Source organism: Lampetra fluviatilis, chromosome 43 (genome assembly GCF_964198595.1).
Source record: "Lampetra fluviatilis chromosome 43, kcLamFluv1.1, whole genome shotgun sequence".
NCBI classification, from domain to species: Eukaryota; Metazoa; Chordata; class Hyperoartia; order Petromyzontiformes; family Petromyzontidae; genus Lampetra; species Lampetra fluviatilis.
Window position 1 is genome coordinate 8,941,161 of NC_136317.1, and position 26,101 is coordinate 8,967,261.

Here is a 26,101-nt window from a genome sequence, read left to right on the forward strand (position 1 = left end):
AACTTAAACTGAGAGCGGAATTGTGATTGCGAGGATGCCACACAGACCAAGCGGAGCGGTGCGTTTCGTCCGTCTTTGCCCCAAGGATGCGATGAGCTCAGAAACCATCGATGTCGACCCCTCGCCGTGATGACACAGCACTTGCTACACCTGCAATCGTCCATTGATTAGTCTTGTCACGCTGACGATTCACGCTTCGGAGGCACACATGTAAGAATCGATTATGTACCGTCAGTGCATGTTATCTTTGCAGCATGCATGTGTACGTCACCATGAGGCGAATATTGGGAAAACATGAGACTGACAAACAAACATGATGAGCGTCGATGCTTAAATCAAATTGCGAACCACAAATTGTGACGGTTCATCAAACCGTGCTGTAGTTGGGGTTGTGGTGGGATGGGAATTGCAGCTTGCTTAGTGCTTAGCGTTGCTTCCCTCCCACTGTTCACGGCTGGGGGATGACAGCTGACTGGGAAATGTGGAATGGATCGATGAGATTCTTGAGTGTTTTGACTTGACCAGGAATCAAACGGAGATATCCTGGCCCTTAATTTGTGTTAGTCTTGGCGTGGGTGGCGCATCTCTGCAACAAAGCACTGTGCTGGCAGGGTTGGTGAATCACGTAGAGATTATCATCATGTGAGACACTGAGCTAGTAGTCGTAGTCCTATCAGGTGATACCTGTACAGAACTTTATGCAAAATTAGGCTGCTGAACTATCCCCTGGTGGCGTGTGCGTGTTTGTTCCCCTGTGCACTTTTGTTTCCTCTGCCACTCACAAATACTTATTAAGTTATTAGCTGAAAATCCCAAGCACAATCCTGTTAACAAATAACACTGCTGACTCTTTACCCAAAGCAGCTTCACCGAGTGCAGGACACTGTCTAAGGTGGCACTCCGTGACAGCCACTCTCACAATCGCAGCTTTTAAGTTCAAATCCCAGTCGGTGATACAATTGAGCACATACAGCTTTCTCGAAACTGGCCCTCGCCGTTTCTACGTTGTGTTTACACCACGGTTATGAGGCGTTTTTTTGCATAACTGAAGCCCATTCCGAGCTTTGTGTGCATGTGAAGCGAGCCTCCGGGTGGGTGGGGGGTGGGTCTGAGCTAGCGCTGTGTTTCAGTGATGCTCATTTCTCTGCTTGCAAATGTCCAAATAAACTCCTGGCTGTAGTTACATGTTCACCGAGCGTTGTCGCTTGTTAGATCGTTGGGCTGTAAAAAAAAAGTCGAATTTAAAAAAAATGTGCAAATAAGCCCAATGTTTGTTCTAATTTGCATAGCAGTACCCGCAGGTTGTGCACATGACCAGATCACCTGGAATGCACCTGGTCTCATCAGATCTTGGAAGCTAAGCAGAGTTGAGCCTGGCTAGTGTTTGGATGGGTGACCACTATATAAAAAATCGTGGGGTTGTTGGCTGCTACTGGTCTAGTTTGTCAGCAGGAAACAGTTCAGAAAAATCCATTGTTCCTGTACTATTCTCCCAAACATGTATGCCACCTTTATTGACTGGCGTGGTGAAGTATGGGTTAAATAAACTATTTTTAGTTTAACATGTAGGCTTTCGCGACCAATAGATCGGGTATATATATGTGAACCCCAAAAACCTATCTTATAAACTATTTATATTTTACCAGGTCAGGTCCACTGAGCTATATAGCTCTTTTTAGAAGCGACTTGGCTGCAAGTGATTGCCGAGTGCATTGAATTATCACGTGGAAATTTATAGCAACCAAATAATCTAAACGCATGTTTCAAAATTTGGTAAAACTGGAGGACCCGGATAAAAAATCCACGCCACAATGGGGAGAACATGGAAACTTCAAATATACAGGAGACGTCAGGGTCGGGATTGGCCCCACAACCTCCTGTATATCAGGCGAGGTAGTTAACATCTCACCACCTGCCATGGGGGGGACCGTCGTCCAACAGGTTATTGACAGCAGGGACTGTACCTGCGCTATCAGGTTGATTATTTTTTTTATCTATCGGCCTCGAGCACACAGGAGTGGCTTTACCACCGTGCCTCATTTCCAGCGATAAAGCCCTGCCTGAGAATCTGGATAATCCCCCGAGCTCACGGGTGCCGTCACCGGTGCGGCTGCGACGAGGCCGCCACGTGTTAGCGCCGCGGACCCTGGACCCCGGCTGGCCAGTGCGGCGAGCGCTGCACGCAGAACGACGAGAGACGCTCGCCTTGGAAGGTGGCTCAACGAGACCGCATTCCGGGACCCAGCGACGGTGCTCCGGGGCGAAAATTGAGAGAGCGAGCAAAGCCGCGGGCGGATCGCGGCCAGTGAATGATCTCTCTCTCTCCCTGGTCGCGTGGATTTTTTTTCTCCCTGTCTTCCGGTTTTTTACCTCCACATTTAGAATCAACATGCGTTTCGAGTATTTGACTGCTTTAAATGTCCACACGATAAGCCACTAGGTTGAGCTGTCATTTGTGGCCAGGTCACTTCTGAAAAAGAGCTACATAGCTCGGTGGGCCTTACCTGGTAATTTTTTTTTAAAGAGTTAAAGAATATCAACCCTGAATCCACTGCTGGAAGAAGGGCTGCTCACTGCAATAGGTTGTGGGGATTATTTTACCTTGCTTCACCACGCTGGTCAGTGGGGGTTGGTGAAGGTGGGGAGCATGGGAGTGCAGTGCAATGTATTTTTCTGCACTGCCCACTTAGCCCCACACATCCTGCGACACCTGTTGCATGGAGCTCACTCGTGCGAGCGTTGTCCAGGCTCAAGTCTGCTTAATTTCTGAGAAGAGGTTGGGTGCATTCCAGGTGATTTAACGATCATCGGCGCCTGATTTTCATTGTCAGCGTTCGCGCTCGCTGGACTCGCCTGATTAGTAGGCATACAAATAATCCACTCTCCACCACCATCCTCCACTCTTGGTGAATTGGTGGATTGTCATGGTTCAAGTTTAGGTTCAGAATATCAACAAAATTGTGTCATTTGTACCTTCTCTTATATTCAGTCTTGTCTCATTTGTTCAAATAACTTGAAGCAGTATGTTCCGCTATAATTTGTACAAATTATTCAATTATCAATTCTTAAGCATATGCACCAGTACCTTCATCAAGAATTGATTTAATTTGTAATTGTTTCCCCGCACCTCCGATTAGCACGGTTGGCTAAGTACGGTGCGAAAGAAGTTCAACATACATACATAGATTCACACAGATACCCATAGACTCGCACAGAGACTCATAGTTGGTTGTCCTTTCCCCCGCACCTCCGATTAGCTCGGTTGGATACATACGGTGTGAAAGAAGTTCAACATACCGCGATCCCTCGTCAACCGCGGGGTGTCGGTTCCTGGAAGAGGCCGGCAAGTCCGTGGTTGGTAAAGTACAGGGGGCCTATCAGAAATTGGGGGAACCACGGCCATGGTCAGACTCATAGCTAAAATAACTTTCCTCTTTATTAACTAAACACTGAATAAAATACAGTACATGACACAATTGACGACTATAATGAGCCAAGAATGTCTGTGTCCCACGTATGACGTCACTCCACGTCAGCCAGCCCCCCTCATTAATAATCATGAGCAGGTGACGTCCTCCACATGGACCCCCTCATTAATAAGCAGGAGCAGGTGACGACACTCCACATCAAACAGCCCCCCTCTTAATAATCATGAAGAGGGGACGTCTTCTAAATGGACACCCCCCCATATTAATAATAATTAGCGGGTGACGTCACTCTACATGGGGGGGCGAGGCGCCTCCTCCCCCCTCCTCAGCGTCAACTTACAACCCTCACTACAGAGGCAGAACCCTCACGTCACGCGATCTACGTAACGCTATTGAGACATAGAAGTAAAAAGGACGTCATGATGAACAAGGGATTATAACGTTTCAATGAAATAAGTCTCTGTCACTGCGGCCTTACAAATTCCACACGAATTGATGCAATTAATATCACGTCTCGGTCTGCTTGTCGCTTGCAAGTTTAACATTTACTGAAATACACCCGTCCTTGAACGGGCAAAAGGCTAGTAACATAATATATAAATCAACATTACATTAACTTTACATACCTTTAACAATAGTGATGACAATGAGATGATGGTGGTTATAAGGAAGCGGGGCTCAGCCCACCCTCTTCCTCCAGGTCATGCGTCATCGGAATGGAATCGGAAGAAAAACTAAAACAAAATAACTTCATCAGTACCAGGCTCCCACAAGGCCATGTGGAAGGGCGTGTGGTACAGTTTGCACCAGCTATCATTGAGTGCAGTCCTATCGCTACAGTTCTCTGCGGTGAGTACATTAGAATGTCTCTAAATAAAATTAACGCTCACCCCTTGCGCGTTCCGAGGTTCAGCGGTGAACTAGACACCCACCCTGCAACTTGCAGATCTCTCGCAATGGGAACAGGTTAATGTGAATGCAGTTGCGATGGGGCAATGTGGTCTATGCGCTGCGAGAATTACAATAATACAGTACTGTACACCAAAACAGACGGACGGCTGATGAGCTACGCAGAGCCAGAGGTGGCCACAGGTAGCCACCCGTGTGGTCCCGCGAAATTTGTAAATGCTTGTTGCGGACCACGTGCTGTGACCCATGGATACTAAAATTTCAAGGCCGTGGTCGGTTAATTGGTATACAGATAATCAACCGAGTATACATGGATCCTTGTCATGGGACATCCCTTGCCAGTATAAAAATATAAGAATAGATTTTACCCTTTCCGGATCCGTTTTTGGCAATTCCACGGTTGGCGAGGGATTGCTGTGCGTATGTACAAACACGCCTGCTGTCTGTAGGGAACTTGAGCGAAAAACAAATTACACTGTACTGTCAGCTGTGTTCAGTGCTGGTCTAACAAAGACCTCGCGTTCATAAATAAACAGGTAAAATTGTTTCAACACGATGCCAAATAATATTTCATTCATTGACCCACTGCAGCTCTCAGACAAAATATACATTGCTCAGAAGCATTTGCTTAAAGTAAACTCTGGAATGGTTTTATCCTCGGGCCAACCTCGCCAGTGGTGTCTGGCCTGTTAAATCAATGTCACAGGGTAGCTTCATGTTATGAGTCTCACGATACTAGGAACCATTAATCACATTGCAGGAGTGTATACATAGTTGTTCAAACCAGCACCGTGCTGATGAAACTTAGTGAAGTTGAGAACATACTAAGGTTTGCATTACTGACTTAACAAAATGCGACTGGGATACATTGGTACAAAGGCTCCATGAGTAGATGGGAGTCACAGTTATTCCATTGTAACAATGACACAAACCCCCATAATGTAATAATAATTAGGTACAAACCTACTCGTTAATCCACTGCTGGATGAAGCCTTCACCACGTGTCGATCGTGGGGGTTGTTTGACCATACTTTGCCGCTCTGACAGGATGGGTGAGTGAGGTACTCCAGGACTGGTTGACATTCCTCGCCACTGATATTAACCATGGCTCGGAATCATAACTCGGGTCGGTGAAATTCATAGCGCAGTGCGCCAATCAGTGGGCCATGTACGCCTCCTACAGGGATTTAGTTCACCTATTAAAGCCAGCGCAAGAAAGTAAAGGTCTTGATATCTGACTCACGACTAACCCGGCATTGCTTCTTACAAGCCTGTTGATGCCACCCAATGTGGCAGTAGCTGCCTTGTTGAGCACCGTTTGTTTCGCGCAGTGATTGAGAGAAAAAAGATGCGAACGCAACATTCATCGTCGAGTAACATTCGGCGTTCACCATTCGTATAGCGCAAGGCTATCGCCAAGGCGCTACGTTTCACGGACAAGTCTGCAGTCGTTTCACAATAGGGCACGAAGTTGCTGTGTGTCATCCATGTTGAGTCATTTTGTACGTAATTTTTCACATTTTGTTAATATGGACCATCACGTCGGCAAACAAATACCCTACTTATTTTTGAATGACATCATGGGGTCTCTAACGTCCATTATAAAGCAGACTGGTGTATATATTTTTCTAGTTATTGCACCCACAGTAAAAACCAGGGAGGCCTTCTGGATTCAAACCGTGAACCTCTGCAACAAGCTGCTAACACTAGCTGCTGGCCCACGTCACCGCCCTGTAAATGTAGCACTGTTTGCTGTGGGTTGATGCGCACACAGCCACCCTGGTGTGTAAGCTAATAGTGTCGCAAGTTGGTGTTTTTTTACGTCATTTGCTGGGCGAGCCATTTGCAAATCCTACCCTGCGCTTACTCGCCTCTTAATTCAATGGGGAGAAAGTGGCACTTTGGGGTCATTCACCCATGTGCGCTTTTTCCAAAAACCACTTGCGCCCATATGATCGCAATCGCGCTCAGTGGTTTCTTGGCAGAGAGCAAAGCGTTTTTTAAATTGATTCCAGATTGTTCCCCCGGGAAGAGCAGACACGCGTTGCGTTCGGGAATGGCATGGTACCTGGGCAAACGTGCGTGCTTGCGTGTACCTTCGTGCGTGCGTGCACGTGCGTGCGGGTGAGCGGTAGTGCCGTGGTTAGCTGGCACTGTGCTACGAACCCGGTGGCCCAAATTCAATTCCCGAGATTGTCTGGTGCTGATGCGTAAACAAGCACTCGGGAGACAAAGGCAGCATGGTCTTTGCCACACCACCCCTGTCGTGAACGCTGTGTTAACCTTCATAGGTGCAAACAACACTTGCCCCAACATTCTGTTAAGTGTAGACCAAATTACATGCAAACGCTGGAAATTACTGGGTGTGTAACGATTATGCCATTAACATCCGTTTGTTTACTCTTAATTAATGCACAGGGTGCACAGAGAATGGGGTGTATATGCGTGCAAGATTTGGCTTTGTTGTATGAAAACTACCCATTTTTTTGTTATTACGTGCTGAGTATAATGAACGCAGAAAAACATTGAAGGTAGCAGAGCAGGCATCGCTGACAGCACGAAGGAGACTGAAGCGCCGAGTGCAGGGGCCGGCAACATGCGGCTCCGGAGCCACAATGTGGCTCTTTAAGGACCGCTTCGTGACGTTATTTCTTAAGGACCCACCGTCTTGTATTGCCGGCTCCTTGAATTTTTTTTTTACGAATTCGAAAAGATAATGGCTATTTGTTATTTTGTTTTGCCGACCCCTGTGACCTAGCGCGTTCGTACAAGAGAGAAGATGCCCTCGACTTGTTTAACTCTACTCGGGCATAATCTTCAAGGTGTTGCCAGCAAACTGACCCCTTCTCGGATGTCTTGAATTCATAGGCGAGAGCTGTCTGTAAAGACTGGCCCCCAGGTCAAAGTTGAAAAGTCTTTTAAGTGTCTTCCAAATCGTGGATTTCCCCCATGTTCGTGTACATTAGCAACCCTGGGCCAGTGTTGCGGACATTTCCACATTTATAGGGTGGCGGCCGCTCTGTCCACAGCACAATGTGTCCTTGAGTATTTAGTAGAACACGTTACACAAAATAATAAGTGTTCAAAATACTTTTGTGCTTCCTTGGTGGATTGTGAGTAATGCAACTGATGAATGAATAAACTCAGCAGGCATCTCCCTACTTGCAAATAGAATAACATCCGAGTCCATCAGCCAATAGAACTCGCAAAAAATAATTATCCTGTGGCATTTGTTCTTTAAATGGGCTACACCCTGCTGATGACTCAAAGTAAAAATCAGCCTTGTTTTCAAAACAACGCAACTGAGAAAACAGTGACCCAGTTGGTGTCTGTTTTTTAGCTGAGACAGACACCTCGTCTGTTAATTTGTTTGTATTTATCACCACAATCTGCCTAGGCCACTCATGATTACAGTGTAATAGCCCCATTTACATCTCTCCCTTTTACATCATTTTGCAAAGTTGTCGTCACTGTATTAATACCGCTTCCTGATTTGAGTCGGCTCGACCCACACGTCGCTGATGGAATCGTCCTTCCTGTCTCGTATCCGTCGCCTCTCAGCCTTCGCCTCCGCCACCTACCCTGCACACGAACTACCTTCCGTTGCGCATAAAGAATGTACTGTACTGTAGAGTACAATAAATTATTTACGTACAGTATTTTGGTGATTTTTTGATAGTGTAATTTTTTGTATTGTACCCAGTATAACTTGTGTTAAGGTTTATTGCTCTGCACTAGTGTTGAGTACAGTATGTTTAGTAATTTAATGTAATGTTGTGGGTACGTTGAGGATGAAGATGCCCACATTAACACCGCTTCTCTGTACCCTCCGTTGTCTTTGTTTAGCTCACGTGGCGTACAGACTCCGTTCCCCGATATATTTCTCTGATTTGCATCCTTTCGATATCCGTGATCGCATCTTTCAGGAACGCGTCCCCGACGTAACCGTTGCTATTACTGTCCTCTGGTCATAGTTTTTTTTCTCCAGATCCTTACTTTTATCATGTACACAGCTGCTGCACTGCACTCAACTCTTCAGCAGTGAAGGCGAGTGGATGCTTTCTTACGCACTGGATAAGTACGAACGTACACTCCAATTTTGCCAAACGTGGTGGTGCACGCCTGTCGTAAGCGGCGCTGGTCATTCAAAACAATAACTTGAACGTTTAACGCATTGCACAGGTACTTACTCACACGTTAGGCTTTGGAAATGCCAGCTGAAGCCACAGAAGAGCTGGGACGTAGCAGGCATGTGGGGAGATGGTGTCAAATTCCCCTCCAAGCTCAGCGGTTCTCTATATATGAAGGTGTTATCGATCAATAGTGTTTATACATGTGGGCGGAAACTGGACCACCCAGACGAACCCACACATGCGAGGGGGCAATACTATCCCATACAGATGGAACAGGTGGAGTTCACATTTGCTGTAGCCACGTTTTTGCAGCAAGTCAGGGAAGGGAGTTCTACAGTATTTGTGTGATGCACCAACCCTCGCCTCCACAGTGATGGGTTAGAGACGTGCACCATCACTGCCTGCTGTTATTATTATTCTTACAAAAGTCACATGGGTGTACATCTGAGCCTGTTTTACCCTTACAGAATATCAGCCAATCAAGTGTTTACATTTGGGAGGAAACCCAAGCGTGCAAGGGGGGAACACTCCATCCCATACAGACGGAACAGGCGGGGTCCACATTTTTACTGTACCGCATTCTGGCGAGCCAGGGTATGGCACCTCTACACCCAACGGAATGGGAAGTTTCACAACATTTGTTAGATCCACCAATGCTCGCCTCCACTGTGCTGGATTAGAGGCATGCGCCACCGCCGCTTGGCTTATTGCGTATAAGACTCCGACCTGCAGGGCAGTTAGGTTCCAGCACAAGGCAGTACACCAAGTTGTTTGGTTAACAACCTCTGATGCATTTTCTGGTGTTCTCTTCTCTCTGTTGGTTTTCTTTGGCGACTCTTTAACTTTATGCCCACCCAAAAAAATGTACTCGAATTTCAAGGTGGGGTCAAACTTCTAACACGGCTAGGCTGGGCTGGGTAATTAAAAACGAACTGGCATGTCAATCCACTCGTGGAGCCTCCTTTGCGCATGAGAGCTTACATTCGCTCGGTGATGGTGTGGAGCCTATTAGTCCTGCAGCTCATCTCATGTTCACTGCCATTTTCCCCTCGGCGGAAACGTCGCAGCATCGGATTAGGAACCGTCCTGAACAGTGCCGGTATGCACAATTGATGATGTTAGAAGCGGCGGTATGACGTACCCGTCGCGTATCGCCACATTTCCTCCACCTCCGATTAGCATGGTCGGGTACGTACAGTGAGAATGAAGCTCAACATACAGTACATTTCCACCACCGTGTCCTCAAAGTTAAACTGTTTGCTGGCTCGCAGCTTGCGTTTTGAACGTACTTTTTTCTGTGGCGCTTGCTCAGTGTCTTTGACATGGCCATTACAACCCCCCCCATCCTCCCACCCCCTCTCTCGTGCCACCCAGCGGGCTCGGGAGCCTGCACATTCTGTGCTCGGTGACGCGGCAGAGCGGATTGTGAGACCCATTCATTTGGGGAGGGGAGGGTGGATTAGCGCAACGAAATTAAATACCGTTTTCTCGGTGCCCGGCACAGTTGGCGAAAGTGCGATTATGTGACCCCCCCCCTCCCCGGAACCGGATATCTTAATGGTGTTAAAAGGGGTTTTGCCAAGGGCGGTGCACCGCCCCCCCCCGATGTGTGAACGCGTCAGGCCCGTGGCCTGCGCACGCTCCCCCGTATCAATCGATGCCCATTATCGCGTTGCACGCCGGCGTTGGTTGCGGGCACGTGGGTACGTGGGCGCGAGGGCTGGGCGGCAGCAGCGGTGCGTTTTTTTGTTGTTGCTAATGCAACGCGAGCCGTGCGACTGCACAAACACAACGCTGTTCCCCCTGTGGGGGGCAGCCCTCGGTAATGAGGAGATTGACAGCCCCCGGCTCTGTTTAGTCATGCAAGGGGCCCAATTGGGAGGTGGCATCCTCCCCTCCTAAGAGTGGCGTGTAATAATAAGCACTTTGGTATGGTTATGGCTAGTATCTTTTTTTATTAGACGGTAATTGAAGTGCACTTTATTACAAACAAACCTCTTGGCATAATTTTCTGAAAATTTATCTTGGGACGTAGAGGCTTTTCTGGATAAAGGAAATAATTGCGATATTGGTTGTTATTCCCCTGATACTTAAGGGAGGGAGAGGCAATGGTAGCGCAGTGGTTTGCGCACTGCGCTGTGAAGCCAGCGACCCGAGTTAGATTCAAGGCCACGGCTAACATCCGTGACGCGCCTTATCGACTGTTTTAAAAGTTCTTTAAGTGAGTGGCCTGTTAACTCCAGCTGGGCATACTAAAGGATTGGCTGAAGTTAGTGCCACCACTTGCCTGACTTTGTCTAAATTTGACTTACAGTGCCCATGTTTGATTCCACACCAGTTACTGCTAATTTTTTTTTTGCTTCGAGAAGGGGGGAAGTCCAAGCCAAGTTTTAATACGATGTGATACTGTTCCACGGTGGTGAGATGTTAACTACCTCGCCTGGTATACAGGAGGTTGTGGGTTCGATACCGACCATGACGCCCGTATATGGTAGCGGCGATTTTTTTCCGGGTCCTCCGGGTTTTCCCTCCGCATTTAGAATCGACATGCGATTAGAGTATTTGGCTGCTTTAAATTTCCATGCAATAAGCCACTTCGTTGAACTATTATTTGTGGTCAGGTTGCTTCTGAAAAAGAGCTATATAGCTCAGTGGGCCTTATCTGGTAAAATAAAAAAGTATTTTAGTAGTTTAGTTTAGACCCTGGTCCGATGGTTTGTGCGTTCTAACCAGTAATTACACTGGTCAACAAAAAACATTTTTTTCCTGGCCTGGACTTTTGCAGCTGTTTTAGACTAATTTCATGGTGCTGATTCCAAATCTGATCTCAGATTTGCTCTATCACATCTCATTTTTATGCTATCGGCATACCCCATTTTAATTGATTTTACCCGAAATTAACTCTGTCACTTATGATTGCAAGTTGTTGCGAGTCAGTGACTGTTTTAGTGTTAAAATATGGTGCTGTATTTTTAGGATAGTGTGTTTTTAAAATATAATTTCATGTAGATATCCACATTTATTTAATATATTTCTTCTGCAGTTTTTATTGAAAATGCTATATTTGATATCTCAAAAACCTGATGTGATAGACAAAAACTGATGCCAGATTTGGAATCAGCACCCCAAAATTACCTTAAAACCGTTGGAATACCTTATGCCAGAAAAAGTGTGTTGACCAGTGTTATCGAACCCACGTGGCCAAGATTGTTTGCGCAGTGTGTAAAACCATTGTCGGGCTCGGGCTGCACACTTGCGCACACAGTTGTACGAACACATTCACATTTTCTGGTGCGACCTATACAGATTATAATGATCGCTATGTTGAGGCTTTAATCATATTATTTCTATTCCGGCTGCATTTCAGCTGCATGAGCTTCATCGGGATAGGCAAAGGTGGGTTTAGAGAAAATAAGAAAATAAACAAGCAGAGTGAGGCCGAGGCGTCAGGTGTCCAAACAGGTTTGGCAGGAGGAGAGCGGCTGTGACGGACTGCCTACACACAGACTAGAGTAAGTTACTCACAATGGTGTGATTAGTGTTTGGGTAACAATAATAATTTCCACTTGTAGCGCAGTGTTCACTCTCGACAACAACGAGAATGACTCAGAGGCGCGAAAAGGAACCACAGACAAGCGGGAGAGGCAGCCAGGTGGTGAGCTGGCACAAAATTCTGCCTCCCCCCCCCTAGCCATGCCATCTATTTATTATGATTGTTAGCGGCCAATTGATAAGTGTTTACGTGTGAGAGGAAACCACGCATGTGAGGGGGCAACATTCTATCCCTTACAGATGGAACTGTTGGCGTCCATATTTGTTTTTACCACCTCCTCGACGCCCAAGGGAAGGGAGTTTCAAAGCATCTGTCCGGTGATCCACCCCCTGGGCAGCGGAGTTGCCACCACCGCCCGGCTTAAAGTCTCTTCCGCCACCACTTTCTGATTTGACGAGCTGGCAACATTTGCGCTTGCGGTTCGATCCTGAAATCGTTCTGTTCATGCCTCGTTATTTAACGTCTCATTTGTATTCCTTAATTTTTGTTGTGTTCTGTCTCGCTTGCTAGATTGTGTCCACACAATTTGCGTGAATGTAAATTATTCCCAGAATTAGCATCAGTCACAATTGCATCTTGCACACGCATTTTGATGCACGTATTGGTCACGCAAGAACATATTTTAAACGATGAGCACTAACATGTAGTTCCTCAACTCGACACGGAGATATACTGATCAGATAGGTGCAGGTATAGATATTAAACACACAGGCATAATTATCACATATACTGGGTTTCCAATGAGAAATTTGGAGAAATTACCTGGCTTTATAAAAGTGAAGAGGAGTCTGAGAATGATTCCAGCACTTCTTTATTTCTCAAACTCACAGCAACACTCGTTCCAAAACCAACCCCGAACACACGTCCCACAGCCCCTTTTAACCCCTCCATCTCCACCCTCGCTCCCAATACACAGCTCCCAATACACATCCACGTCTGGTCCGGGTGACGTCACTGCCCTTTAACCCCTGACCCTCGTCCAGCGCATTCCCGCGCGTGTGATTGGTGCGTGTTGTAGTGAGAGCTGAGATGTCGTGTCTGCGTGTGCGTGAGGGTAGCTCGCAGATCCCTTACATCAGCATACATTACTTATTTTTTTTTCGTTTAAAGTTGTAGTTTTATATGCAACGTCGTCGCTCATGCAAATTGCATCTCACAGTCGCTGCGGGCCCACAGACGCGGCGAGCTGGAAGGCAGCAGCCAAGTGGTAAGTCGGCCCCACCAACAATTGTCCAAGCTCTGCAGTCCTCTGTATGTTAAGATGTTTCCAGCCAATTTGTATTCGTACATGTGGGAGGAAAACGGGAGCCCCTGGAGAAAACTCCAAACTTGTAGAATTCGAGTAACTGACTTTTGAGCACAATGCAGCTGGGCTTCTGTAATTCATCGGTTGGACAATGGGGTAATTAACAATAATTCCTGAGGTTCTTTATTTATTGTCACCAGGAGGAAATCGGCCAATGTTTTTGTCCAACACATGAGGCAACTGGCCGTCTTCTCTCTCATGAAAGAAGGGCATTGTGCCGAAACATCAAGATCTTTCTTTTCAGTGCCAGCAAAAACATCCCCTTGTTATTGTAAGCAGTTAACCGGTTCTCATAGAAAAATTCATTCGTAAAAGCAGCAACTGTATAGTTCCTTGTTTGAGTGGTTAACGATGATAAAGATACCATTTTCACTGCTTAAATATGATTGCCACTATAAACCTTTACAATCTGAACTTGCACAAATTGCATTTGACTCTTTTTTTTGCTCAAGAGTGCTATTCCAGATAATAAATAAGATAAATATAAAAATTCCCTTTTCAATCGCCACATAAAAATTTAGTATTTGAAGTGTCATGGGCCCAGAGCTTATGTTAACCGGCAGCATTTAACTTTCCAAAACTTTGGACCGGTTTCGACTTTCGACCTTCGGGCTCTCATCCAGGCTTACCAAACAAATACTGCCGGTTTGGGAGGCGTGACGTCAGTTGCTTCTCTCCGCACCACGAGTCGTGGCTTAAACAAATGCTTCTTGTTCTTGTTCGCGCAAGTCTGGAAGTTCAGTAGGACTTTCGGCTTTTTCTGGAGGTAAGGAATGGAAGTTGATTCATTTATAAATATTTGGCATTCTGCATGCGCCCATGTGTGTGTGGGGAACAGTAGCGCAACGTTTAGCGTGTTGCGCTAAGAACCTAGCGACCCGAATTTGATTCCCGCTCACGTCCAACACCATTGACGATTTTCTGAATCGGTCCCTGAAGCGATGTGTAAACATCGCCACTGGCGTGGTGCTGGCTACCCACCACCTCGTGTGCTGTGCCGGCCTTCATAGGTGCTAGCAAACGGCACTTAACCCAACAGTCTGTTAAGACTATATGGGGTATCTTCGTGTTTTTTGGTATGATGGTGGCATAGTTATTCACACATTACACTGAAAATCTGTTCCATTACCAGGATTAGATAACGCTACAAATTCTGGTAAGGGCTAACACCAGTGGAGAGTTTTAGTAGAACCTGTTCGTAGTCTCTGTCGAGGATGACTCGGCATCAATGGATACCTGGTTCTGCGTGTGAACATAAGCACTGAGGAGACAAAGGCGGCCGGGCGTCGTGTGCTAGCCTCGCTGAGCCTTCACTGCGTCATGCTGGCCTTAATAGGTGCTACTCTCTAACACCGCTCGCCCCTATGATCTTTCAAATTGTTATGGGGGGGTGGGGGGGGTTCTCTGTCAGTGTTGTTTTGTGTGCGTTTTATGCAGAGCGGAGTAAAACTTGATGGTGTGACATACTGCCAAGGGTAAAGCTCTTGCATGGGACCTGGTTCTTTTGGAGGTTTGTTTACATGCAGCAACAGCAGCAGAAGGCGTAGAGAGGAATTCCAAGAATTTTGCAATGACGAGGACGGGGCGGTGTCGTCCTTGTAAGTGATGTTGCATGAGAGCATGGTTTTGGCAATGCTGCAACGACAACATCGACATTCAGCAGACGGAGGGCGCTGCACAATGCCGCTGCCAGTTGGGATTTTCCCACACTTGCAGTATTGGCTACGATTCCTCGATTAAATTAGATTCCTGTGTGCACGATTCTCGTGCGTCCAATTGTGTACGCGTATAAGTGGTAGTTTGGAGCGGTTAGGGTGCTGCGCTTCGAACCCGGCGACCCAAGTTCGATTTACGCTCACGGCCACTAACACCGGTGACGATTATTTGAACCGGTCCTGGGCCTCCCCTAAGTCGACTCAGCCTTAAATGAGTACCTGGTGCGATGTGTAAACATCACCACTGGGGAGACAAAGGTGGCCGGGCGTGGTGCTGGCTACCCAACCCTCGTGTGCTGTACCAGCCTTCATAGGTGCTCGCAAACCGCACTTACCCCAACAGTCTGTTAAGACTATACGGGGATCTTTGTATTCACACCTGATTTGTTACAATTGAGGTAATTGTAGCTGATGGCCAACTCGCCGGGAATGCGCCCGGTCTCAGAAGCCATACTGTTTTGGGCCTGCCCAGTGCTGCTTGGGTGGATGAATGTGTGAACATTTCTTTTTACGATTTTTATTTTACCAAAATTTATTGGTTAATTTTGTGTCCGTAGAGAAGCGCTGAACACAGAACACGCGAGTGTTAGTTTCTGGAAGTTTCAAGTTTACGCTTGCGTCAGAACCGTTGTTCCAGTCGCTGGAACGCTGTGGTTTATTTCTTCTTCCCCCATGCCTTTTTGTCACCTGATCTCCGTTTCACGTTATCCTTCTTTGGTCACCCAACATTGAGAAGGCATCTGCATTTAATTGCTCGCCGAAGATTTGCTCACCTTTAAGGTGTGGCATAGTGCTCCTCCTTCACGGGCCGTGTGTAGTATGAATCCAAGTGTGTGCGTGGTGTGTGTGTGTGTTCCCTCTTCGTATAAAGAGTTGTGGTATAGCACACTGCGCTACAAACCCAACAACTCGAGTTCCATTCCTGTTCACGACCAACATCGGTGACGAATAATTTACCTAGTCTTGGGCCTCCCCGAAATTAGGTTGACTCGGCCTTAAATGAGTACCTTGTGCGGTGTGTAAATATCAGCACTGGGCAGACAAAGGCAACCGGGCGTGGCGTTGGCCACCAACCCCCTCGTGTGCCTTGCCAACTTTATTTAGGTGCTCGCTAACAGCACTTTCCCCCAACAGCCCGTGTGTGCTACGTGGGATCTTTGTCCCGTGTTCATTAAGTTGCAGGGCTGACAAAGAGCGTGAAGCGTAGAAGCCCAGAAGTTTTCATTCCTCTTCATGTGTCTGAAGCCACACTCACGTCTGTCTTCACATCGAGCGCTGTTCTGATAACTGCCCTGCTGTGTGTCCTGAACTCTTTAACACGCGTTTGAAATGTCTGCATCGACAAGATTTGGTTAAAATCACCACCAGGTGCTCCGCCATAACGCTTACGTGACGCCGCTGCGTATGTATGTGCTGTATGTTGAACTTCTTTCGCATCGTACCTAGCCAACCGTGCTTTATTAGAGGTATGGAAGTGATGTCACGGGGAAGTCACTCGAGTGCCATGATGACTTTCCTGGCTGTAGCTTTCAAGTCTCGTTCATCTCCTGAATGGAGCTTTTAACTCAGTACATGCCTGCGCCAATTAATATGTTTATTTATCGGTTGCATCATAGATTTAGTGAACGTTTTAACATCGGTGTTGTGTGCCGAGGCAGCCGACATTCAGCAGTGAATTGACAAAGTGCGGTGTGTGCACACGTTGGTATATTCTCAATATAACCACTTAATGCACTTGAGGATTCATATTCACAGCCAGATTATTAATGAAGTTTGTTTTCCTTTCTCGCACCTCCGATTAGCACGGTTGGCTATGTACAGTGTGAAAGAAATTCAACGTACAAAGGAGAAGCCGGAGAAATATCACAAGTCAACCTACATGGGGCTATTTCATTTTTATTTGCTAATCAAGTTCACGGAGCGTTGGCCGGCACCTTCTTGCTTCAGAGCTTGCCATTGATAAAGAAGAGACTTTGAGTCCGTACTTGGCCGTCACGTGTGTTTTTTTTAAACGACTTAGACTTATGACCCACAGCTTTTTTATTGGCGCACGTGAGCTATTGAGACGGGGCTGGCCCAGCAGGCTCCGAATGGTTATTCTTTCATCGTCCTTAATGGACGCAGATCGCATCCGGCCATATACATATCTGTATAGAAACTAAGCACGTTTGTCAATACACTGCGGCCTTAAAAGGAAAAGACATAATAGGTAATGTTTTGGGCAATAGTCCTTTATGGCACATTTGTTGATGCAGCATCGCCAAATGTTATGTATATTAGGGTTATTAAAAAAAATTTCCACTCCTGGTTTGCCACGCATATAAATGTTTTAGAAAAAATATAAACCTCTTTCACTGAAATGGTTGGGAGCTGATACAGTGGTGTGTAAGGGTTAGCCACACTTAATTTGCCATCCAGAGGACGCCGGTTTGATCTCATCTCCTGGCACGGAAGTTATAGCGATGGGGCAAGCTTCTAAACCCCCCCACCTCCCCCCTCCCACATTGCCCCTTTTCATCACCTGATTACTGGTTTACTGGATTTTGTTAAACAACCCCCAATCTATGTTTGTACATACCAAGGGTGGCACAGTCGGGTTTTTTACAATCGGGTTTAATTGTCTTTTTATATTAAACCGATCATTTGAGATTGGGAGAAATCCGGTTTAATTGGTTCTAATTGCAGAACCGCACTTCTCAACGATGGGCTTCATCCATTCCAAGCTAAGCAACTCACTGGCGCCCACGATTGTGGAGAAGCTCATGTTCATCAAGACCAACCTGCCCGCATTCTACGACTACCCCGTGCCTGACGGCCCCGAGTACGATAGCAGCACCGACGAGGAAGCAGCCTAAGCCTATCAGAGTTTCGTATTCATTAAACCAGGGTTTAGTTCCCCGAAATCGGGTTTAATTGTATTAAAGAAAAAACCTGATGCCTGCCGCTTGAAAAATCGGGTTTTTTCCACCCATGGTACATACAACCCAGAAGGGTGCCAGAAAGATGTGGCACTACTTGAGCATATTGGCACAAGACCAAGGAAAGTGGAAAGAAATGATGAAATGTGCAGTTTGGACACCTAGGGGCTATGTGCCCACGGATCGTGATGATGAGGACGTACATCATCCCACCTCCGTGCCGCTGCATGGCCACCGTGCCGCTGTAGTTCTGTGACACGGTACGAGCGCTTGTGTTGAAGCTGTCGGAACCGTGATCAGGAGGCCCCATGTGTCACTCTTCTCTCACTCGCCTGTGCCCAGGTGCCCTACAGCTGATATTTAAAAAAAAAATGTTACCAGGTCAGGCCCACTGAGCTATGTAGCTCTTTTTCAGAAGCGACCTTGCCACAAATAATAGCTCAACGAAGTGGCTTATCACGTGGAAATGTATCGCAGCCAAATGCTCTCAACGCGTGATGTTGATTCTAAATGTGGGGGATAACAAACCCGGAGGACCCGGAGAAAAATCCACGCTACCACGGGGAGGAAGAACATGAAAACTCCAAATATACAGCAGGGTTGGGATCGAACCCATGGCCTCCTGTATACCAGGCGAGGTAGTTATCATCTTGCCACTGTGGCCCAAATTATATCAACAAGCACATACACAAAGCTGCAATACAAGCCAATGCCACTGAGAGAGTTGAGCCGGTCTCTCTCCAACAGACTGCTCGCCCCCAGTCACGAAACGGCTGTCCTTCACAACCCGCTTGTTTAAGCCAAGGCCATAATTTCATATATATTAGGGGGGGGGGGAGACACATCCCTCCCCAATATTCAAATATGCTCAAAATGTCCCCCCCCCCCCCCAATATATTGATGTAAAAAATATTTTTAAAAAATTTGGCCTCTTATCCGCAAACCTACAAAGTGTTACACCGGTCAGGCTGCAGCCCATTTCCATCCGGATGCCCAGTCTTTGTACAGAGCCCAATTATACAACGCTTGGACACAGTGAATATTCAATTCATAGAGGTTTGATCAAGCTGGATTCCACAAGCTGCAGCAGCTTGAGAATGTGCTGCTACGCAGAGACATGGACAAGGTGGTAGACGAGTCTCCTGAATTGAATTCAAGATGACTGCAGGTGCAGCTGGCCATGTTTGGGGCGAATTACACATCTCAAATGAGCTCAGATGTTGCTAGCATTATTAGGGAAATAGTGCCAGAGGTGAGAGGTCTCTTCAGTCAGGGGGAAGCTTTAGTAAGGCTTTTGCTGGTCGTCCCTGCCTCCTCTTTAGAGGCTGAGAGTAGTTTTAGTGCTCTGAGGAGGCTTAAGACATGGCTTAGATCTTCGATGAGTCAAACAAGGCTGAAAAATGTGGCCATGTGTCATGTGCACCAGGAGAAACTGGACTGGACCTTGAAGGAATATGCCAGTCTTCTAACGGTGTCAACGATAAGCGCAAATAGGGCTTGGGATCCTTTGCTTGAAGAATGGCAAATCAAAACACTTGTCATTGCCTGGAGAGGAGTTGATAGGAGAGTAGAGCAGAGCAAAGGAGCAGAAATGACTGCAGAGCAGGAGAGAGGAAAAGAGATGACTGGAGCAGAGAGGAGAAGATAGGACCAGTGGGGAGGAGGCAAGAAGGCTGGAGAGGAGAAGATATGAGAGGAGAGCAGAGCAAACGCCCCTGCTGCCCACCCAAGTTTACTTGTAAATATGTAAATAAAACAACAATTTGCTAAGCCTTGGCCACAATATCTGGACTTGTCTTCAAATAACAATGCATAGATTTCTGTTTATATGATTGTGGTTATGGTTGTACTTTATTCATCCCTAATATCTGCCATTAAATACAATGAAACAAGAAAAGGTAAAAAAAAAGAAAAAACAGAGCAATGTAATACAATACACTATTAGACATTATTGTAAAAAATAAATAATACGTCCATTTCATGTGTTAGTGAATTTTTTTAATATTTTTGGCAGAAAATGGCAGGAAATTAGTTTTCAAATTTTGATCTTTTTTCTGGGGGGGGACCCCCAGACCCCCTGAAAGATTTGGTCCCCCCCCAATGTTGACTCCATGGCTACGGCCTTGGTTTAAACGCTCCGTTATTTCGGTTGCGGAAAATTACTCTATTGGGATTCCACAAAGCGGCAATCATCGCTGCCTACTCGGAGAATAATGCCTGTTGTGTGCAAGTCAGATGGCCGAGTCGCCTTTTGCCACACAGGGGACAGCTGCCACCAAGGGTGCCTTTTCAATTTTCTTTAGATGAGGTGTGCAGTGTAAGTTGCTTATCGCGTGCAATTAGCTTTTGAGATGCGTCTGCATAATGGAGGGCTCTCTAGCAAATGCAAATAATAAATATTATTTGCATGTCCTGTTTGTTTTGTAGTTGCTGGTGACTGGATTGAGGGTGGCTCATTTAATCTACTTGCTGAGTGTCTTTGACATGGCCATCATGAGCCCACAGAGGCACCCGGCCATTGCGGCATAGATAAAATACTTGGTCGCTGAGTTTGTTGAATTCACTGTAGCCTCACTGTGCCCGGTGCTGTAAGATGATCAGTTGAGAGGTAATATTTACTCTTTCTGAGCCGCGTCGCCCACACGCGCAAAACTGCGCGACGGAAAACCTTATCAAGTTACGTGACCTCGTAGTTTTTTGTTCAGATTTGTAACTTTTCCTCATGAATGTAATTTAAAAAAGCGGTCACATTTACTTGCGCAAGCGTGAAAACTGTGCCCCTTGAGTGTCGGGCAGTGGAGTCCCCGAATCATCGGTGAGAGTTCCATGTTCAGAGTTTAGAACCTCTATCCTGGAGGAACCTGATGAGCTATTAAGCTCTTTATCACAGATTTACATCAGGTGCGGGTCAGCGAATTATATCGACAAACAGTACAAAATAACGACGGGTGCAAAATAGATAAAAGCTAAGCAAGTCACTATAAATACATTATAGAAGTACAAATTGCACAAGTGCAAATATTCCTGCCGATTTGTCGGCACCAAATTCACGCTCGTGGGCGAGGCAGTCTCCTGCATTAGTTGAACTCCTTTTGACTTCTCCCCCAGTGCTCCATCGGTCTGCTCCGTCCTCTCTCGCCGATCAGTGTGTACCAGCTTCAACAGACCAAAATCGACTTGGACTATGATCTGCTGCTCGCTGCTGCTATACCTGCTGCGTGTAAATCTCGCGTACGATATACGGCCAGCGCAGTTTCAAGGTCTCCGGCCCAAAGATGCTGGAACACGCTACCAGCTCATGTTCGGGATCCATCCGTGAGTCCGAGCCAGTTCTGGAACAGACTCCAAATAGTGTTGTTGTTGTTCCGTGGAGCCTACTTCAATGTGTAATCAATGTGCGTTCGTGATGGACAGGACTCGTAAGAGTGCAATAACAAATCTTTTTACTGACTTCCCGCAAAGAGGTACTAATTTTATCGCACCCAATTGGGATGATGGCTTAAGCCGGATTATAACGTTGCATTCTTCTGAGTGTGCGCCACGCTCTTAATACGCATCGGTCGGGAATGCGTGTTTGTTTAATGGGCGTCTGACATCTTTGCTGCGTGCGTGTCCACCGCGAGCGCTCGTGCAGTCGGAGAACGCGGTGCTCTTATTTTAACTGGCACCTACATGGGGGGTGGGGGGGTCCTATTGTGTAATAGTTTTGTCACCTGTCATGTGTTTAAAGGAATGTACGGGGTTATGCAATCGCTGCATCCAGCACTTCTCAAGCGGCATTGAAACGCCACAGTAGCTAGATGTTAACTACCTCGCCTGGTCTACAGGAGGTCGTGGGCCCGACCTTGATGCCTGCTGTATATTTGGAGTTTGGATTTTTCTCCCCCTCCACATTTAGAAACACGCATTTAGAGTAATTGGCTGCAATACATTTCCACACAATAATCCCCTCTGTTGAGCTATCATTTGTGGCCAGGTTGCTTCTGAACAAAGAGCTACATAGCTCAGTGGGCCTTACCTGGTAAAATAAACAAATTTTTAGTTTACAGTTTTTTAAGATGTAACGAGCTCTCATGCCATGCTCATTTCTATTTGGTGGCTCAGAAAAGTGGTGGAAATGACATGTTTCTCTATGTCGTGACCACTGTTGGGTGTTACGACAGGAGGACACTGGGCAAATATGCACATACCCTGGCAGTTCATCATGTTCGCCTTTATTACGGAAACTGATAAAGCAGTGACCTCTATCCCTAAACTTCTCTTCTGTAAAAGCACCGGGGCTTTGATGTCCTTCCTTGATGTCGACGGTTGGCGTGTTTTAGAGGCGGCCGGGCGGCTCGTGGAGTTTGCCCGTTGAGTAATTGCTGACCCGCAATTTTAACACGAGTTCCCCCCATCCCCGGTTCAACGTGGGCATCCCACACACGTGGGTTTACGCAGTGGTCCCTCTGTTAACGATATTAATTGGGTTCCAATAAAACAACTGTGAATTTAAATGATCGTTTATCATGATATTAACATTTTGGCGGTACCCCGGGGTACCATAATGTCCGTGATGCAGTCACTGACACGGACAGAGTGAGGCTCTACCCAATGTCAGGAAGGACACGGCATTGCCTCCTGACAACACAACTCTTGATGGCAGTAACATTTTCAATGAAATTCTTATCAACAGGTTGCATGTTCTATCCTAACCTATGTCTGTGTGTGCGTATGTGGGTCTGTCTGGTGTGTCTGTGTGTGTGTATCTGTGTGCGTGTGTGTGTGTGTGCCTGTGCTCCTGGTCTTCATTCAGGCGACAGTCCGTGTATGCGCATGTGAGCGTATTTTTTGCTGAGTCGGGAACGAGCGAGTGAACAAGTAGGCGAGAGAGCGTACGCGTGTGTGTGTGCGAGCGCGTGGACGAAGCGGTGTGGGCGCGCGAGCGAGTGGGTTGAGTGGCTCTGTGTGGGCGAGCGCGCGCGTCCCCCCTCGGACCCTCGGCAGACATGCCCCTGTTCGGCAAGTCCCACAAGACGCCGGCGGAGGTGGTGCGCCACCTCAAGGAGAGCCTGGCACAGCTGGAGAAGCAGGACAAGAAAGCGGAGAAGGTGCGGTGAGCACATGCGGGATTCTTGTCGTTTTGACAACGGTTGCTCAGAGTGGACCCAAGGGCCCAAAAACATAAAAAGGCCAACAACAAACAGCACTGTTCAAGTTGAGGTTTTTTTGGGGTCAGATCTCGTAAATATGAATGTCATTAAACCTGCCACCACCCAACACGGCCAATTAGTTAGGTTTGTCACATAAACAAAACATGCCAATTAAGATACTAGTTCAGCACACCAGTGTGTTGGAGATTAAACAAACTCACAACATTTACAAGTACGACGTTTCGCAGGTAATTACAACCAGCCTCTTAACTCAAAAACTCTATTCTGGATAATATTGTTTTCGAAAGTCTACATGTTAAGTCGACCGTCGAAGTTGTAATAGATCACTGTTGACGTGCTTCTTAAATTGAGCAAGGTTGTTAAAAGAGGCTGGGAAAATCGACGGTGGAGGGGAATTCCATAGTGGAGCAGTGTGAGGGAAGGATTATGTTGGCGAGCCAAAGAGGTGTTCGGCACTGGGTTACGTGGTGCCGGAAAGCGATTTTCTGACGACCGTAGGAGAAAAACAAGCCAGGCCACGTTGTTGGAAAGCAGCAATGGTTTTCCCATTATCCTGTCACACATTAGTGGAAACTGACACATGAATTACACTGTGGAGACCAGGTCAACCCTTTCCCATTCTGAGACGTCTGTAATTTGCAGGGTGGGTGGGTCACATTCACTGCTGAATCTTGTTCCAATGAAGTACTTGTCCGTCATCGGAACAAGGTTAATGGGGTTCGTGATATCTAGACACAGTCCATAAATTAACAGGCATTTAGACCCAGTTGAAAGAGGACAGGGGTATTGAGACTGAGCGAGCAGAACGTATCACTCGATGGGACAGTGGCCGATGGAGGAGAATGGTGACGGAGTGGCAGTCAAACAAGAGAATGCGTCGTGGAGTATGATCGCCGAGTAGATGAAGCAATGTGACCGGTTTAGGTGCAGGAGCGAATTGGAACGGTGGCAGTACTGGACCGTGAGGGATAATGACAGCGTATGGGGGGGGGAGGCCTTCGTCCAGCAGTGGAGAGATGGCTGATTGTACTCTTGTACTAATCTGCTCTTGTGGCTGCTAGAGTTTATGCTCTTGCCGCTTGAACTACTCCCGGTGCGGCTGCTTTTTCTGATGCTACCGCTGTGCATTCCAACGCTCACTCGGTGGTTGCTATTGGTGATGCTGATGCTTAATTACTGCCGTTGCTAATGGTTCATGATCCTGCTGCCAATGCTCCCGCTGCTGCTATTTGCATTACGACGACTGCTATTGCTGCTTCTACTGATCCCACAATCACCGCTGTTCCCCCATTCCCCCCCCCCCTCCGCCAACTTCCCAACACTCTTGAGGTTAAGCTTGGTGGATTGTGTAGAGAACGTTGCAACTCCTAAACCCGGAAAATTCGGTGCTGGTGGTCAGGAAATGGCAGCACAGCAAGTAGTTCCTGGAGCACAGCTTTTTGGACCCTGTGTTTTCCTCTCGTATGTGTAGTGGGTCAACAAAAATGTCCTATATTTTTTTATTTTACCAGGTAAGTCCCACTGAGCTATGTAGCTCTTTGTCAGAAGTGACCCGGCCACAAATGCTCGATCAACAAAGTCACGTGGGATATTTATAGCAGCCAAATACTCGAAACACAATGTTTCTAAACTTAGAGGGAAAAACCGGAGGACCTGGAGAAAATCGATGCGACCACGGGGAGAACCTGCAAACTGCATATATACTGGCATCAGGGTTTGGATCGAACCCACAACTTCTTGTATACCAGGTGATGCAGATACCCTCTCGTTACCGTGGCGCCCCAGTGAGCTGGGTACTCGGGTTTCCTCGCACACAAAATCAAATAGGGCTTGCAAAGAATTTGCCAAAAATTCCAATGCAGGAATATCCCAAAAAATCACCCATATTTGAGACTCAATATGGATTTCCTGGATAAATAAATTAGAAATAAATAAGTGTAATCTGCAGCATTAGCAGTAAGAGTGTCAGCATCAGGAATGTATATAGACACTTAAGTGCAGGAAGGGTACACACCTGAAACCACAACATTGATGTCCACATTTGAAAAGGTACTTGCAAGCTGCTTAAATTGAATAACCGACAGCAACCTCGCCCCACCTCGCAACTTATTGGTGGACTTATGTCCGCTCTTCAGATCGTCTGTGCCCTCACCTTGTGCTGCTGCTGCACACGGACAAGCTGTAATCAGCTGGGCCAAAAAAACACACAGCTGGGAATAAGGAGTGATTGAGAGGGAGATGTTGGTTTAAGGCGCATTTAAGCTCCTGATTAAAAAAAAACATGCTTGTCACATCATGGGGTGAGAGGAACATCTTGAGCGAGCATGGGGAGTGCAAATCATCCACTATTACAGCAACAGGCATGTGCCACCAATGTCATATCCTGTTGCTGCTGCGGTTAATAATACTGCAACCCCATTGATGGATGCTGCCTCTACTACTGTTGCTGCTCCTGCTACCACCACTGCTGCATCTGCTATCACGGCTACTGCTGATGTTACCACCACTACTGCTGCCAGTGCTGCTGCTGCCAGCACTGCTGCTGCTGCCGCCGTTGCAATGAATGCAGCGACCGCTGTTGGCGCTGCTGACCGGTGCTGGCGCTGCGTGGGGTGGGGCGCGTGTGCAGGCGAGCGAGGAGGTGTCGAAGAGCCTGGCGGCGATGAAGGAGATCCTCTACGGCACGGGAGACAAGGAGCCCCAGCCGGAGGCTGTGGCTCAGCTGGCCCAGGAGCTCTACAATAGTGGCCTCATCCCCGTGCTCATTACACAGCTGCAGCGCATTGACTTTGAGGTGCCGCAACCACCGCACGATCGCTACATTACAGTTAGACCATGATATCACTACACCACTACTGCACCACGGCATCACCCGGCACCACTAAACCACGGCATCACCACCACCGCTACACCACGACATCACCACCACCGCTACACCACGACATCACCACCACCGCTACACCACGACATCACCACCACCGCTACA

General features: G+C 47.1%; 1 protein-coding gene across 2 annotated transcripts in view; it reads left to right on the plus strand.

The window, feature by feature from the left end:
• Nucleotides 1–26,101, plus strand: part of CAB39 (calcium binding protein 39) — a 51,975-nt gene that overhangs the window by 6,920 nt on the left and 18,954 nt on the right. Inside the window, exons 2-3 of one of the 2 annotated variants that reach the window (XM_078876313.1) lie at nucleotides 22,765–23,052; nucleotides 25,745–25,909. In XM_078876313.1, the coding sequence (XP_078732439.1) occupies nucleotides 22,951–23,052; nucleotides 25,745–25,909 (267 nt within the window). In that variant the 5' untranslated portion in view covers nucleotides 22,765–22,950. Of the gene's footprint in view, nucleotides 1–22,757; nucleotides 23,053–25,744; nucleotides 25,910–26,101 lie in introns of both variants that reach the window. The other variant, XM_078876312.1, reaches the window with a different exon arrangement.